The 17,293-nt window shown below is 42.3% G+C and overlaps 1 protein-coding gene across 1 annotated transcript in view; it reads left to right on the forward strand.

The window, feature by feature from the left end:
- mthfr (methylenetetrahydrofolate reductase (NAD(P)H)) overlaps positions 1-17,293 on the forward strand; it is a 34,228-nt gene that overhangs the window by 8,494 nt on the left and 8,441 nt on the right. The window contains exons 5-10 of the mRNA XM_084332836.1: positions 865-1,058; positions 4,204-4,454; positions 5,774-5,908; positions 6,354-6,534; positions 15,235-15,417; positions 15,715-15,816. Coding sequence (XP_084188962.1) covers positions 865-1,058; positions 4,204-4,454; positions 5,774-5,908; positions 6,354-6,534; positions 15,235-15,417; positions 15,715-15,816 — 1,046 coding nt within the window. The remainder of the gene's footprint in view (positions 1-864; positions 1,059-4,203; positions 4,455-5,773; positions 5,909-6,353; positions 6,535-15,234; positions 15,418-15,714; positions 15,817-17,293) is intronic.

A 17,293-nucleotide genomic window follows, 5' to 3' on the forward strand; every position in this document is an offset into this window, starting at 1 on the left:
TTTAAAGTCAATGAATATACCCAGTGCGTATTTCTTTCTCTCTATACATGTGGTTATTTGCTCTACTAGCTCCATTAATGCCATGGAAGTAGATCTAGCTGTGCTAAAACCATACTGACTATTATTCTTAGCTTGACGTTCATTTTGACTAGGGATGCCACTTCTTCACTGCTCGATACCGATTCCCAGTACTAAACTTTCAGTATCGGCAGATACAGAGTGCCAATCTGATCCATTGCTCCTACTGAACAGTACAGACCTAAAGGAACACGCCAACATTATGGGAAATGCGCTTACTGTCTTCTCCAGAGTCGGACAAGAAGATGGATACCAATTTCCTCTCTGTGCGTTCAAGCTATCCAGCTGCAAACTACAGTAGCTTAGCTTAGCACAAATGAATGACAGCGGATATGGACCACTAGCTTAAAACTCCAGGCGAGGTGTTTTTGGACAACATCTAGGCTAGTGGTATGTGAGATACACAGCGGTTAGGTTTTTAAGTTTATGCATTATCACTTTAAAAGTCCCACCTGCATCAAACATTGAGTACATTATTATCAATGTAAATTGATATTTATTTGTTTACCATCTATAAACATAATGCTGTCAACTAATAACTCAGCTGTAACATTTGTATCACATTAAATAGTTTTTCACTGAATCATTCAGTAATTTGCATACCTATTACACTTTGAAATGTTAATGACATTGAATTGTGCCAGGGTGAAATGTTTGTTTTTGTTTTACAGCAGACATTAATTGCTGCTTGTTTGAGTACATAATTTAAATATTTAAAGTTTCATCAGGTTCCAGCAACAGTTAGATTTTCAAACCGGAAGTGACCTCCTTGTGCCATGTGTCCAGGCTACCCCACGGGGCACCCAGAGGCGGAGAGCTACGCAGATGACCTCCGACACCTGAAGGAGAAGGTGGACGCTGGGGCGGACTTCATCATCACCCAGCTCTTCTTCAGGGCCGACACCTTCCTCACCTTCGTCCGAGACTGCCGGGCCATCGGAATCACATGTCCGATCCTGCCCGGAATATTCCCCATCCAGGTGAGGGACTACTGCTAGTCTGGCCCTAACCACAGTCCTTCCCATGTGAAAATTAACTAGTGTGGCCCTAACCACAGTCCTTCCCATGTGAAAATGAACTAGTGTGGCCCTAACCACAGTCCTTCCCATGTGAAAATTAACTAGTGTGGCCCTAACCACAGTCCTTCCCATGTGAAAATTAACTAGTGTGGCCCTAACCACAGTCCTTCCCATGTGAAAATGAACTAGTCTGGCCCTAACCACAGTCCTTCCCATGTGAAAATGAACTAGTCTGGCCCTAACCACAGTCCTTCCCATGTGAAAATGAACTAGTCTGGCCCTAACCACAGTCCTTCCCATATGAAAATGAACTTGTGTGGCCCTAACCACAGTCCTTCCCATATGAAAATGAACTCATGTGGCCCTAACCACAGTCCTTCCCATATGAAAATTAACTAGTGTGGCCCTAACCACAGTCCTTCCCATGTGAAAATTAACTGGTCTGGCCCTAACCACAGTCCTTCCCATGTGAAAATTAACTAGTCTGGCCCTAACCACAGTCCTTCCCATGTGAAAATGAACTGGTCTGGCCCTAACCACAGTCCTTCCCATGTGAAAATGAACTAGTCTGGCCCTAACCACAGTCCTTCCCATATGAAAATGAACTAGTCTGGCCCTAACCATAGTCCTTCCCATATGCAAATTAACTACAGTAAAATTACTAGTGTTTGGGTGGCGCAGTGGGCAAGGCGCTCGCCACCAACGCAGGAGACGCTGGGTTCGAGCCCAGCTCTCGGCGTTGCTTCCGGCTTGGCTGGTCATTCATACTAATACAATTGGCAGTATTAGGGGGTGGGAAAGCCGGTGGGTGGGGATCGGACGTTGTGGACAGCGACTCCTACAGGTCGGTTGGTGCGCCTGTACAGCAGAATCAGGAAGTATCGGGGGCAGCGTGAGCCTAGTCCCACGCGTTACTCCTCGCCACTGAGAGATTGCGCTGTGCAGGTGAAAAGATGCGACGGCTGCCTCCTCGTGTACCAGAGGGGACACTTGATGCAAGGCTTCGTCCACATTGCAGCCGACCAGTGGGAGGCATTGTCTAGCGACGTTCGGAATAGACCTGTCTCAAACCCTGCCCCTTTTCTTGATCCTCCAATCACAGCTGTCGCTTACCTCTGACTTCCTCGTACAAAGGATAATACGAAATTGGGATCGGAGAAATTGAAAAATGGGGAGAAAAAGTACCGGTAGATAAAAAAAAATTACTAGGGTTTGTTTTCATACACACTATAGATTTACCTCAGAAGTTCTGTAGTCATTCACTATAGTATTTCTGTAGTGGAATATTAGACATTTATGGTGAACGGCTACGTACATGGTTAATTCTAGAGCGATTCACGTAGGTTTACTATAGCAATTGGGTGAGTGCGAATAAAAAAAAAAAAACAGGAATCCTATAGTTTTATTTTATCTTCATATGGAAAGCTGGTGGCTTCCTTTCATGTAGCCTACAGAAGGGACCTGCCTTGCTAGCCAGACATCTCATTGTCCCCAAATCAATCAACTTACAAATTAGCATGTATTTTATTTTGTGAGAGCTGGTATTCTTTACCCAAGTGTGGCATGCTGCAAATCCTGGTTTGATAAAAACAGTTTGATTATGTCAAACTAAATAAATACTGCCTTTCCAAACACCACAGTGCTTTGCTATCTCAATCTTCCTGAAATAAAGATATTTGCCCAACAGAATAGTTTTATATTCATAAATGTAGTCACAGCAGTGCAAGTTCACAACAGTTGATAACGATTGCATCACACCAGACAACGTTGGCTAGATAAGCTGAAGAAGTAATGAAGCTGCTCTGTAGACAGTGCATTGAGAGACATGGGAGTACCCAGAGGAATATTCTGAATATATGAGCAAATCTTCTGTTTCAAAACTGAGAACACTGTATAATTTGGATATAAAAATGAATTATGCAGGTCTGTAGTTAGTCTCTAGTTCATTGTCAATGTAGCAGCTCCACTTTATACCTGATTTTTTTTTTTATACATTTTATGCTGGGTTAGGGCTACTCGATTATGGCAAGAATCATAATCACGATTATTTTGGTCAATATTGAGATCACAATTATTTAACGACAATTACTCATTTACTTTGAAAACATGGTTTTATTTAACTTTAAAAAAACAGTGGATTTCCTTGAACTTTAAATATAATTAAACTGAAAAACTAAAACATGACCTGGCTCAAAAACATGACCTGACTTAAAAACATGACTAAAAGTAGCTTATCTTGTTTTCAACTCAAGCCAAAATCATAATTGAAGATAAGATTGCTATATGCTGGGTCCAACTGCACGAGGCCTAGTCTTGTTTATATGTACTTTGCTCTGTTTTTAATTGTTTATACTACAGTCAAATATGCCTCAAGCAGCGACATTACCAGATAAGTTATTTTCACTGTGCTGTATAATGACAATAAATTTGAATCTAAGTAATTAATCACTATGGACTGGACCCATAGCTTCACCAAGCGCCATGAAGTATCAATTCTCAAGCGAGCAGGAGCCTGACTGTTCACACCAGATGCCATTTCTCTGTGCCAGTCAACAAGAGATTATCTGCTTCAATCACATGTAGAGATGCTTGTGGCTCACAGAGAAAATAGACCAGACGCTGAAACTCACTGAAGATCGTGAGCCAGCCGCAGTGTAAATTACAAATTGGCCTCAGAAGACAAATCTGTCTGTGATATGATCTTTGCTATAATGATATTAACCCAAAATAAACTTGGATACCAAGAGGCAACATGTCAGAAATCAAAGCAACTTGATATTCTGCATGTTTAACACTTGGGAGGCAGGCATATAGATATTTTTTATGAGAAAACAGATTCTATTGCAATCATTTTTGTCCAATGAGCCCAAACTAAGGGGCTATACTGTTCAGAAAAATAAATGGAATGTAATTGTACTGTTTTAGCCAATAATTGAAGTTTAAGACAAAGAGCGGCATTAGGACGATCTAGACGATACTTCCTCTATCTTTTTAAAATTGGTATGGGCAGTGTGAAAAAATGGGTATCGTCGGCCAACGGCATCATATATCCCTAGTCTCTGGGCATCTATACATGATCCCCTTCCTCTTCACCCTTAACCTCCAGGGCTACCAGTCCCTGCGCCAGTTGGTCAAGCTGTCTAAACTGGAGATCCCAGAGGAGATCATGCAGGTCATCGAGCCCATCAAAGACAACGACGCCGCCATCCGCAACTACGGCATCGACCAGGCAGTGGAGATGTGCCGCGTGCTGCTGGACAGCGGCGAGGTCCCGGGCCTCCACTTCTACACGCTGAACCGCGAGGTGGCCACCACCGAGGTCCTCCGACAGCTGGGCATGTGGATAGAAGACCCAAGGTCCGTCTGGTTGTCGCCACATGATGTGTGGTTGTTGTTGTTGCTGCAAGGCCCCACAGAGTTGTCACTTTTTTTTCTTTTTTTTGGGAAGATCAGAGCTGAAATTTGTGGTTATGGGAAGACAATTTATTGTGGAAAAAAGCTTTTGATATATAGCATTAAAAGGATCACACCAGCATTCTGGGAAATACACTTACCATCTGCTCCAGAGGCAGACAAAAGGATGGATACCAATTCCCTCTCAGTAGAAAGCTACTGTGCTACTGCTAGCCTAGCTGATCCGTATCCACTTCCATTAATTTGTGATAAGCTAGGCTAGCTTGCAGCCCGATAGCCTTCTATTGAACGCACAGAGAGGAAATTGGTACCTATCTTCTTGTCTGATTCTGGAGAAGACTGTAAGCAACATTTCCCAGCTTAGCGTTGTTTTCAAATATAATGGAAGAGTAACACACACACCAAGGGTTGTAGTGAGGTGCTGATCACTGGAAGTAGACTTGAAAGTAGGAAATTAAAAGTGTCACACACTTTTGGCTCCATATGAAACTATTTTATTTAGATGATGTTCTGGCTCTCAGGCCTCCTTCAAGATCAACAATAATACTAGGACGCATGCCGGCACTGGCAGGTTATGCATGACACACCCTAGTAGCACACCAGATGGTGATTAGACAATCATGTTCCACCATTAGAGTGAGGGAAAAAACGGACTCAAAACTCTTAAACAGTGACAGGAACTACAGCCAATCGAATCACTTCAAATAAAGTGGCAAGACCCACTCTGTATCATACCAAATAGACATTTCAACTTTACATTACACATTCTTTGGTTAAGTGTTTCTGTAATGTACTGCTATTTATTGGATATTTAGTTGTTTATCATTGTTTGAAGTAATTTGATTGGCTGTAGTTTCTGTCACTGTTTAAAGATTTTTGATTAGCTGAAGGCCTCCTGATTGTTTTTCCTCACTCTTAATGGTGGAACATGATTGTCTAACCACCATCAGATGTGCTACTAAGGTGTGGCCTACATAATCTTACCAGTGCCTGCATGTGTCCTCTTATTGTTGTTGATCTTGAAGAAGCACTTTTTCAAAACCATTTATTGGATAATGTAAGGCATTCAGAATGCATTCAGATCCATGGTTATTTCTAGAAACACTTCCATACAGATGGTTGCAGCTAGAGGACCATTTGGTCCTGAAAACTTAACATACAACGTTATAATTTTAAAATATATCTATTCACTTGATTTAGATATTACAATGCATTAGGAATAGCTTTTTCTGACCAAAGCTTGTCTTTTAATCCTTTCCCAGGCGGCCTCTCCCCTGGGCACTGAGCGCAAATCCCAAACGGAAGGTGGAGGATGTGCGTCCTATCTTCTGGGCCTCCAGACCCAAGAGCTACATCTATAGAACCCAGGAATGGGACGACTTCCCTAACGGCAGATGGTAAAGCAGCACACCTCAATATCTTTTATGTTGCTTCAGGGAGGATTTCCAAATCGACAATGGAAACTCTATGGCCCCTGAAGGAAAATTTAATGTCATTGTTTTAAAGAAATTCATATTTACAAGTGTAGAATCATTCATTGTTTATCTCTAAAGTCTGTCTTATCTGCAACAGTGAGTTAGTTATCATTCATTGTTATCTCTAAAGTCTGTCTTATCTGCAACAGTGAGTTAGTTATCATTCATTGTTATCTCTAAAGTCTGTCTCATCTGCAACAGTGAGTTAGTTATCATTCATTGGTTATCTCTAAAGTCTCAGTGAGTTACTTATCAAGGATGTATTTCCATCACTTCTATCATTTATACATAAACGTGTAAAATCATTCATTGTTTCATGAAAAGCTTTGGAAAGAGGAAAACATCACTTCCCTCTTCTTCTCCTCAGGGGTAACTCTTCCTCTCCGGCCTTTGGTGAGCTGAACGACTACTACCTGTTCTACCTGAAGAGCAAGTCATCCAAGGATGCTCTGCTGCAGATGTGGGGGGAGGAGCTGACCAGCGAGGCCAGCGTCTACGAAGTCTTCACCTCCTACATCACGGCCCAGCCCAACCGCAGCGGACACAAGGTGACCACTGCCGGAGACAAAAACGGCACGCTATGATAGAAGATCTTCATTTAGGCTACTTAATAGACAAGCTTGATCTGAATCTTAAGCGATGACCTAGTGACGGGGTATACTGTAAATGTTGATGAATTTTAAAACTCATTTGCTTTTTTATTTTTTATTTACATACTTATTTAATTATTGCAGTGTTATGTACCAGGAGCCTGATCACTCCTGTGTCACTGTGCAGGCAGGCCTGATCACTCCTGTGTCACGGGGCATGCAGGTGAGGGCTGCCAATTAGCCAATTAGTGCTGATTGGTTACCTGCTGGGAGCTTTAAAGCCAGCCCTAGTAACACACATGCAGTGGCTGTGCTTAGAGGAAGAGCTGTCAGGTTCTTCCAGTCCTTGTCCGTTGGGTTTACATTAGTACATTAGTTTACATTTACATTAATAGTTCCTTGATATAGTAGCACTTTGAGTTAGAGCACAGGGTTTTGGTGTTGGTTTGCACATAGGTTGTGTGCCCATGAGCCAGGGTCGTAACAGCAGCTGCCCCATTTACAGTCACACCATCCATGAGTGTAGGAGGAAAATATTATACATACAGTACATCCATGAGATATAATTCACATTGAAAACTGTAGCAATAATCTACACATTTACTTATATTTTAGCATTAAAATAGGTGTATAAAACCCAGGCTTGTTACGATCTCTATTAGGAATTGATTACAAGCTTATTCCTACCTCATAGAACCTTTGCAAAGTAAATTTTCGCTGGTTTCTTTGCTCTCACAATGTTTATATCCGATCCGTGTTGAGGTTCACCTTAAGTTGTAACGAGTCCGACCTCCATTGATTGACAGGCAGTTGGCTTGTTTGTACTCCTCCAGTGCACTCTTTCTGTGTTCTACATCACCCTTGTGCCTCCAGTGCACTCTTTCTGTGTTCTACATCACCCTCATGTGCATGCTGGAGGAACACATGATGCACGATCTTCGGAGACCCCTTTCCTCCTATCGAGCGCTATAGCGCCAAATAGAATATAAATACTTTTATTATCCCGAGGGAAATTTGACACTGCAAATCGCTCAACATTTAAACATTTAGACAGAACGGGTCACGAATAAGAATATCAAATCAAATTGGCTAAGATAAGAGTAGAATAAAATAGAATAAAAATGGAATAAAATGTACAGTAAATAAATACAGTAAAAATATACTGAGGTCTACAGTAGGTGTAATATTGCACAGTGCTGTTTCAAAACTAAGAGTCCAGGAAGATGGTAACTGTCACTCTGTGCTCAGTGATGCAGCCAGGTACAGTGATGCATTGTATAGTCTGATGGCTGTTGGAATGAAGGACTTCCTGTGCCGTTCAGTGCTGCATTTAGGTAGTGTGAGCCTGGCACTGAACATGCTCCTCCTGTCAGCCAAGTGTGTATAGTGGGTGGGAGGGGTTTTCCCTGATGGCCTGGAGCTTAGCAAGGCTCCTCCTCTCCGCCACCCTCGCTAGGGAGTCCAGCTCCACCCCAACCACGCTACTGGCCTTCCTGACCAGCTTATCCAGCCTGTTTGTGTCCCCTGCTCTCAGTCCGCTGCCCCAGCAGGTCACAGCATACAAGAAGGCGCCCGCCACCACAGACTCATAGAACATCCTCAACATCCTTGTACAGACATTGAAGGATCTCAGCCTTCTGAGGAAGTAGAGTCGGCTCTGGCCCTTCTTGTACAGTGCCTCTGCATGTTTTGACCCCTTCAGTTTGTTGTCGATGTGCACACCGAGGTATTTGTACACCTCAACCATGTCCACATCGACTCCCCTGATGGAAACGGGGGTCACAGGTGCACTCCTCCTCCTCCCCAGCTCCACAACCAGTTCCTTGGTCTTCGCCACATTTAGCTGCAGGTGGTTTTTATCGCACCATGTGACGAAGTCTACTACCAGTTCCCGGTATTCTGGTGGGCAGAAACTCCATTGGATAGGTTTATGTCCAGAATCACATAGCCGTCTATACTGTAATTTAGGTGATGACTATTGGAGAAAGTGCAACCTATGATCAGTTATACATTCTAACTTCTAGTGAATGAAATGGTGAAATTTTAATATTTCCCATTTTTCTGGGGACCCCTTCCAACCCCTTCAAGAACCCCTGGGGGTCCCGAGACCCCATGTTGAGAACCAGTGAACTAGACGGGGTTCCCAAACTTTTCAGGCCGCGACCCAAAAATAACTGTCAGAGAGCCGCGACCCCCACTATTATAGGTGGTACATTTTTTTTTTTTTTTTTTTTTTTTTTTATAAATGGAAATGTATGGTTGAAACATGCACACGTTCAAACACACACACATACACTAATAAGCATTGGAGGCTTTTAACCAGGGCTGGACTGGGGAAATCATTCAGGGCAGGAAATATAGTGCAAAATATAGCCCCAGTCAGGCCACTTTTTAAGCAGGGACATTTTTTGTTACAAATACAAAGCATTCTGGTGCAGGCATTTTTTTATTTGTACCCTTTAACCCTTTATCTGCCAGGGATTATTCTGATCATATACCCCTATCTGCCACTGTTGAAAGTCTATGGAGATATTCCCCTTCTTTGCAGGGCTATAACTTTTTAAATTGTATTGCTAAATTGACATTACTATGGCCCATTCAACGTCAAGTATCTATCGTTTAGGATGTAGCAACGTTCTACTTTTTCATTCACATATTCATACTAAAATATGGTCTAAAGTATAAATATGTTTTTATCGTTTTCTGCAGCATTCTGCAGAACGTGAGTTATAGCCAAAAATGCATTATATTGATGATCAAATACAGTTTGATAGCGATCGGCGCCAGATAAAAAATTTCGAATGTACGTGCTTCTATAACAGGGGTGGGCAATTATTTTTCCCGGGGGGCCGAATGAGCAACTGAAAATATGTAAATGGCATTGTTTTGACCCCTGGTAAGAGTGTATGTTATTATTTGGCAATTAAAAGGTGAGGTTAGCTTTCAAAAATATAATTTATTCAAATAGAATTTATTTCCAAAATGATAAACAAAATGTGAAACATTAATAACAAAGGGCATGTATGAAAAAGTGCTATACAAATAAAGTTATTATTTTGAGTTTCATATACTATTGAAACAAGGATTTTCTTAGCTTTCTAAAGACATCACATCATCTTATAGCCAAAATAAACAAGACATGTCACTGAACTGTAAAGAAAAGTGTCCCAGTAGCCTTTTTTACTTTACATGCCTATATTAAACATTTAATGTTTTCAGAACTGTGCAAAAAAAAGATCAAGTGTCCCATTTCACTTGTTATATTTCCACATTTTAGTGTTCTTCAGCTCTTTTTTTTTCATTCAGTGTGATAAATCCAGTCTCTGTTGAGCTTTAACAAGTCCATCAAAGTCAGGTTGCATGTCTGAGGTGGAGATGCGAAGCACAGCTGCCAGATGTTCATCAGTGAGAGAGGATCTGTACCTGGACTTGGTAAACGTCATGACTGAGAATGTCTGTTCATATATAGGTGGATCCAAAGAGAACCAACATCTTCTGAGCATGTCTCCTCATGTTTGGAAAGTTCTCCTAGAACTCGAGCAGTGATGCTGACTTAAAGTGCTCTTTCAGTAGTGAATCAGACTGCAGGTCAATGAGTTCAAGCTGAACATCAGTGGGTGCACTATCAACACTGCAGGTAAAGGGAGAGGAAACCAGCTGCATTTCATCCTCAACCTTTTTGAAATCTTAAACGCCTTGAAAATTCATCATGCAGTGCTCCCAACATGGATGAGTACCTGTGCCGGTGATCAGCTGATGGTTTGACTTCTTTCAGGGTTTTCATGTGTTTGAGATTGTTGCTGCCTAGTTGCCTTGAAATTAATTGCAACTTTGTCATGAAGGCTTTCACATGGCTATGCATTTCATGAGCAAAAATGCCCTTGCCCTGCAGTTGTGTGTTCAGTAGGGATGGGTACCGTTCACATTTGAACCGATACGGTACCGGTACCTGTGAATCGATACCGGTACCCAACGGTACCTTTTTTCTGTACTTTAGTCTCAAAAAATGTAATCTACCTACCTCAGTTGTGAAAAAAGAAATCCAAACTTCAAATAACCACACTTTCGACCGTTTTCGGCTTGCCCCGACTGCTTTGTTGTTGAATCAAGTCAAATCCTAGGTAAGCGTATATTGTGCGTGTGAACGTTGACATGAAAAGAAAAAAGGTAAAAAAAAAAAAAAAAAATATTATCATGTAATCTTTCGCGGGCCGGTCAGAATCATCCCGCGGGCCGTACAATGCCCAGGTCTGTTCTAGAAGTTACTACTCATCATCTGATGTTGACCGGATGGGGGGGGGGGGGTCGTTTATAATTCCGTGGCCAACGTTAGATGATTCATGTAGTGTGGGTGATATGATAATCAGAGCAGTTTGTATCAAACACGGTAATAATAAACTCTGAAATTTACCCCAGTCTCCTCGGGCCGTTGGGCGATCAGCTTGGAGTAGAACGTTTTCTATTATGGGATGTTGATCTAGATCAGGGGTGTCAAACTCATTTTCACAGAGGGCCACATCAGCATTATGGTTGCCCTCAAAGGGCCAAAGACCGTATAAATGTTAATGTAAAATAAATGTAGCTACACATTTACATATTGTTAAACATGGTGTTTCTGTATTTATTACTTATTCAAGTTATACATATTGCATATTCATTTGCATAAATGTAAAAATATATGTTAGCTTATGTTATTTTAACAAATAATTTTAGTTTATCAGAACCCCATATTACTCCACCAATCAATGATCAAACCATTCAAGTAAATAACAAAGAAGAATATCATCAAATACAAGCTATGACATTAAGGTCGCTTTCACACAGGGGCTGTTTGGTCCGGACTTTCGGACCAGAATTCGATAGTCCGGTTTTTCGGGTCTGTGTGAATGCGTGTCGAACTCGGTCCGCGGACCAAGCAGGCAAACTCTAGTCCGCCTGAAAACGTAGGTCTCGGTTCGGCTTCATCGAACCAAACGCGAACCAAATATAGGAAGTGATTATTATTACCACTGCTCGCAGCACTCACTGCAAAACAAGCACACTGCATCTAATCTCTCTATCTATCTATCTATCTATCTATATATGTCTGTGCATCTTGGGAAGAAGGAAGAAAAAACGCGGCTTATTATTACCGAGGCGCGCGGCTTTAGGGCTGGGCGATATGACGATATTATATAAATATCGGGTACAGTTCATTAACGATACGCTTTTTAAACGTATCGTGGATATCGTGATGTTTTGCCCAAGAGGCTTGTGTCGCGTCAATCTGGTCCACACGTTGACACTTTTGAACAGCGCCGCCACACACACACACTACTGCATCAAAAGTGACTACTTATGATAACAAAGGCATTCGTTTTGTGGCATTAACGTTATATAGTTACACTTTCAATAACATCAGCGTATTTACATAGCAACGACCGAGGTCGACCTAGATATAGCAAGCATTAGTCGTTCATATCTCAGCCCGTGCTGACTCAGTTGTGCCCATTCTGCGGTCTGTTAATAACGTTTTCAATCAGACAGATGTATGGAAAGGCTTTTATTATAACATCCGTTGCTGCAGTAAAATCATTATGCCTCCAGTCGTTTAGTCTTCCTGCGGAGCTAAAAGCTAAACGTCGGCCGCGGCGAGCTACCGCTGCCATTGTTGTTGTCATTGAGCTCTCCAATGGCGGAAGTAAAAAATGAATACGCGCTTGCCGATTGGTGCTAAGAACAGCAGGGCGGGTGCAAGCGATGTGACGTAATTGGCAGACGCGACTGTCAATCAAAATGATTCTGTTTGCCGACTGAATGAAAAACGTTATTAACAGATTGCAGCATGGGTACAATACAGTACAGCTCAATACAACAACAGTCAACAGTGGACTGGAGGATGCAGACCAGAGAGACTTTCGTCTTGTTTACATCAGGGTCCCCCATTTTCAATTCATCATATTTCATATCTAAATCATATAATATCTCATTGCTAAATATATGCAATATATAATCTAATAATCCAATAATCTAAATCTAATATATAATATAAAAATGCTAAATGCATGGGTATTTTATTTTGTCTTTAATGTTAGCTTGCAAACTCAAATACTGTCTTGGTAAGCCTCATAATGAATTGTTTGGGGAAAAAAAGAAAACATCGTGATGCGTATCGTGTATCGCCGAAAGGTCAGAAAATATCGTGATATCATATTTAGGCCATATCGCCCAGCCCTAGCGGCTTATTATATTATTAAAACAGCTACTTGTGGGCACTCATAAAAACACTGTGGTCTACAAGTTGTTTAGCGAGAGGATGGTGGTAATGTGCTTCAATAGAACAATGGATCAATGCCATGTCAAAACTCGGCTCCGCTGATCTGGAGGGCTCCGCAGTACACACACAGACACACACACGCGCGCGCGCGCGCACACACGGGATCGCAGCCACACACACATTTCCACTGTCCAATAGACAAGCGCCCTTTTCGACCGCGTGACATTGTTCAGAAGGTCTCGGTCCGCCTGACAGATATCTGTGTGAAAGCAGGCGAGCCAAATGAAGAATGCAACAATGTTGCAACTTCACCCCCAGAACCGCACCGAGTCCACAAACTATATGTGAAAGCGACCTAAGTTTGTTCAAAACCTTTTTGTCACAGTCAAGAGGGGCAGAACTAACAACTGTGAGCTGCAAAGAACACGTGGGACAGATGTAGCAGATGTTACAAAAACAAATGGCTGCACACAACCTTGCAGAGGCCATACATCCAACTAATGGAAGATAGTTTAATTAACTTTTAACAGATTGCAGAATGGGTACAGTACAGTACAGCTCAATACACACAATTGTTAAGGGGATGCAGACCAGAGAAAGACTTTCGACTTGTTTACATCAGGGTCCCCCATTTTCAATTCGTAATGAAATTGCTATTATGTGTCTGCATGAACACACAACTGTAACTGTACTCAAAAATAACAAAATAAGGGTTGTCTCAGTTCACAACTATATTGGTCAAGTTTTGGGTGGGACTTGTTTGCGTCCCTACAGCTTCTTATTCAATTGAGCGAGATGCTCGGTTATGTCACACAGCCAGTTTGCATCTGACAGTTCAGACAATATTTCTTCAACCCTTTGTTACCTATTCCGCCTGGATCTTTTTTGTATTTTGGGCTGTAAAATTGTCAAAGAATGTCTGAGGAGTAAGTGCTTTTGGCTTTTTTCCTTTGTTACCTCAGATGTTCAACATACATGTATGTGTAAGAATGTGTAATAACTAAGGCTGTCAAAGTTAGCTTTATTAACGCATTAACCCACAATTATTTTAACACTGCTATTTTTTAACCCAATATTAATGTAAAATATTTTTTTTTTACCTGAGCTCTTGGGGGGCCACATCAAATGACGTGGCGGGCCGGATTTGGCCCGCGGGCCGTGAGTTTGACACCTATGATCTAGATGAACCATTTCCAGGTTGTATAATACTATATACGTCCAAATAACGTTGTTTATTGAGTTAGGGCGAGCGATTGATTATCCAGTGTGTCGAGATGGAGCCCCGGGAGCTATAGCGAGTGGCCGGACCGAATTTGGATGAGCACCACTTTCGGTTTCCGGTTTGTTGTTTGGGCGATCCGCCGATCGGCCACCAGATGGCGCTCTTGAACCGTTGGAGAGTTGAGAGGAGATCAACAGGAGATCTCAAGTCTCCGCGGGGGAAATATGATTGCCATCACAGATTTTTGAAATATTGATCTCAATGACGTGTTACGACGTCATTGGCAGATTACGCATGGCGGAGAATGACGTGTTAACTCGTCCTTGGCGATTAAAGGGTTAAATGCCAGTGTTTGTGATGGCATCACAAATTATTGTTAAAAAACAGGCTAGCATATGTATGATTAGCAACAACACAGATTTTGATGGATTTTCAGTTTTTTTGTAATGTCAGATTGAAAATAATACAATCTTTTATTCAACATCAGCCGTGATCATAACACCACATATTAATTTTATAATTCTAACCCTTTAAATGCCAACCCTTTAAATGCCAGTGTATGTGATGGCATATATTTGCAATATATCAAATGCAAAGTAGATTTTTCTGGGGGGGATTATTACAGGCTAGCATGTGTCAATGATTAGCAACAACAGTTTTTTGTAACGGTCCCGCCTCCACCAATCACATGCGGCTTCTTTTGTGTGTGTGTGAGAGCAAGAGAGAGAGAGATAGTTCTCCAACTTGTGTGAGTTGCAGTGATCTCCTGGTTGTTCCCCACCTAGGTTATCTAACTATTGCGCTGCTGCAACTAGAAACACTGTCCTGGCCTGCTTCTGAAGTTCAGTGGCCTGACTGCAATTTTTTCTTTTTTTTTTGTATTTCTTTTTTTAATCATCTGGCGATCCCACCCCCCGCGGCGGCTCGCGACCCTCCTGTGGGTCGCGACCCCGACTTTGGGAACCCCTGAACTAGAGTATACCACTAATCGTTGAAAATAACATTTAAATGCATATGTGGGTAGGGTCATACTATACTATAGTTCTTACTATAGTTCATAGTACTATATCCACTTCCCTTCATCACTCAATGATGTGTCATGAGCGAAAGGTCATAAAGCGTTAATGGTGAAAGTTGTGGTGCCTGTCCCCCTTAACCTTGCAGCGTGTGTCCTGTGCAGGTGATGTGTCTGCCGTGGAACGACGAGCCCCTGGCGCCGGAGACCAACCTGCTGAAAGACGAGCTGGATAAGGTGAACAGGCGGGGGGTGCTCACCATCAACTCCCAGCCCAGCATCAACGGCAAGCCCTCCTCAGACCCCATCGTGGGCTGGGGGCCGCCTGGAGGCTACGTCTTCCAGAAGGTAGGGGCAATTTGACTGTCATTCCATATATCGTTTTCCTGTGTTTCTTTGTGTAATGTGTTTTTTATTTTTTCTGCCCACCAAGATATATTTTGCAAACAAAATCCGAATGCTTCAGGGGGGAAATGACAATACTTCTGGCTTCCAAACTTTTGGCCCTACAAAGATATTCAGTTTGGCTTATTTTGATGCATTGTTTTATACTCTAGTACTTTTGGCACTTTTTTTGGCACAAAATATAGTAATTTCTTGTGATGTTATTCCAAAGTTTGAATATTATTCTCACAATTCCAATAGGCCTACTTGGAGTTCTTCACCTCCAGTGAAAATGTAACCGCTCTCCTGAAAGTACTGAAGAAGTACGAGCCCCGTGTCAACTACCACATCGTCAATGTACATGTAAGTTCTATCAAACAGACACAGGATGCACACACACACACAATCACACATTAGTGTGATTGATTGAAGAAACCCCCTTAGATTAGCTTGCTTGGTGCTGTGGTTTGTGCAATAAACAATCTGAATCAAACGCATCGGCCAAAACACAAACTCTGATTGCTCCCGAGTCTTCAGTCTTTGCTACAGCTATAGCAAAATGAATGGACTATTAATAGATCACCCCTAGCTTTGTCTGTGGTTCATGCAGCTGTGGTCTCGTGAACAAAGCCTTCTAATATAAGACAGGGGATTTCCAGTGGCAGTTTAAAAAAGGAGAAATCTCTGCCCAAAACTAGCTTAGCATTGCAGATCAGGTCTGCAGGTGGTTCTGGCTCTGACCCCAACTGCTACAGGCCTATCTCCATCTTGCCCTGCCTGGCTAAGGTCTTGGAGAAGTTGGTTCACAAACGGCTCAGTCACTTCATGGCCTCAAACAACATCCTGTCTAATCTGCAGTCTGGGTTCTGGCCAGGCCACGGGTGCATCACGGCTACCTAAGGTCCTGGATGACATCATCACCTCCTTGGACTCTAAGCTGGTTTGCATCGCCGCCTTTATTGATTTAGCCAAAGCCTTCGATTCAGTCAACCATTCCATCCTCCTACAGAGGCTCTCCAGCATTGGCCTTTCTTCAAAATCCTGCAGTTGGTTTGCCAGCTACCTTGCTAATTGTGTTCAGCAGGTGAAGACCGAGAACATCTTGTCCGACCCTCTCAACATCTTGGGTCCCTTGCGGTTCTCTATCTACATCAACGATTTAGCCAAGGCTGCTGGAAATTCACAGATCCATCTATACTAGGCTTGGGCGGTATAATTTTTTTCATACAGTCATACTATGCTGACATCACACCCTGGTATACGGTATATGACGGACTGGAAAGGTTTACCAAACATACACTCCCGGCATTCATAACTTGGACAATTATATTATTATTAACGTCCCGCATTCGAAGAAAAGATATCCGGACCCTCATACGTTCATCTTCCATACGCTTAACCATAACACATAACTGACTTACCCAAACAACGTGTTCCCGGGTCCACATTCACGCACAAATTCGTACTCTCAAAACTTTAGAAAAACGTTTCGATACCCGAATCCACAATCATCCGATGTCTGGAAGTTGACCCATGGTCCATTCGACCTTAATAAACGGACGGCCACCGGTCCATAACCGCATTCTATAGAAGAATAAGTCTTTATTTGTTGTGCAGATTAACACACATGCGAGATGGAAGACCGACAGGAACACGCGTGTTGCGTCACCTGCTCTGCTGAGCTCTGACTGAGAGAGGGAAAGACAGACTGCCCTGCCCTCTGCTGGTGCGTGCTGTGCACTACAACGAATACCGCCCCTGTTATAACTCCGTGTCAGTGTAATAGAAGGAAACTCATCTGTGATTTGGCGCACAGTCTGTGATGTCACTGTATTGAAAA

The sequence above is a fragment of the Notolepis coatsorum genome (genome assembly GCF_963971535.1).
Source record: "Notolepis coatsorum genome assembly, chromosome: 17".
In the NCBI taxonomy this organism is placed as follows: Eukaryota; Metazoa; Chordata; class Actinopteri; order Aulopiformes; family Paralepididae; genus Notolepis; species Notolepis coatsorum.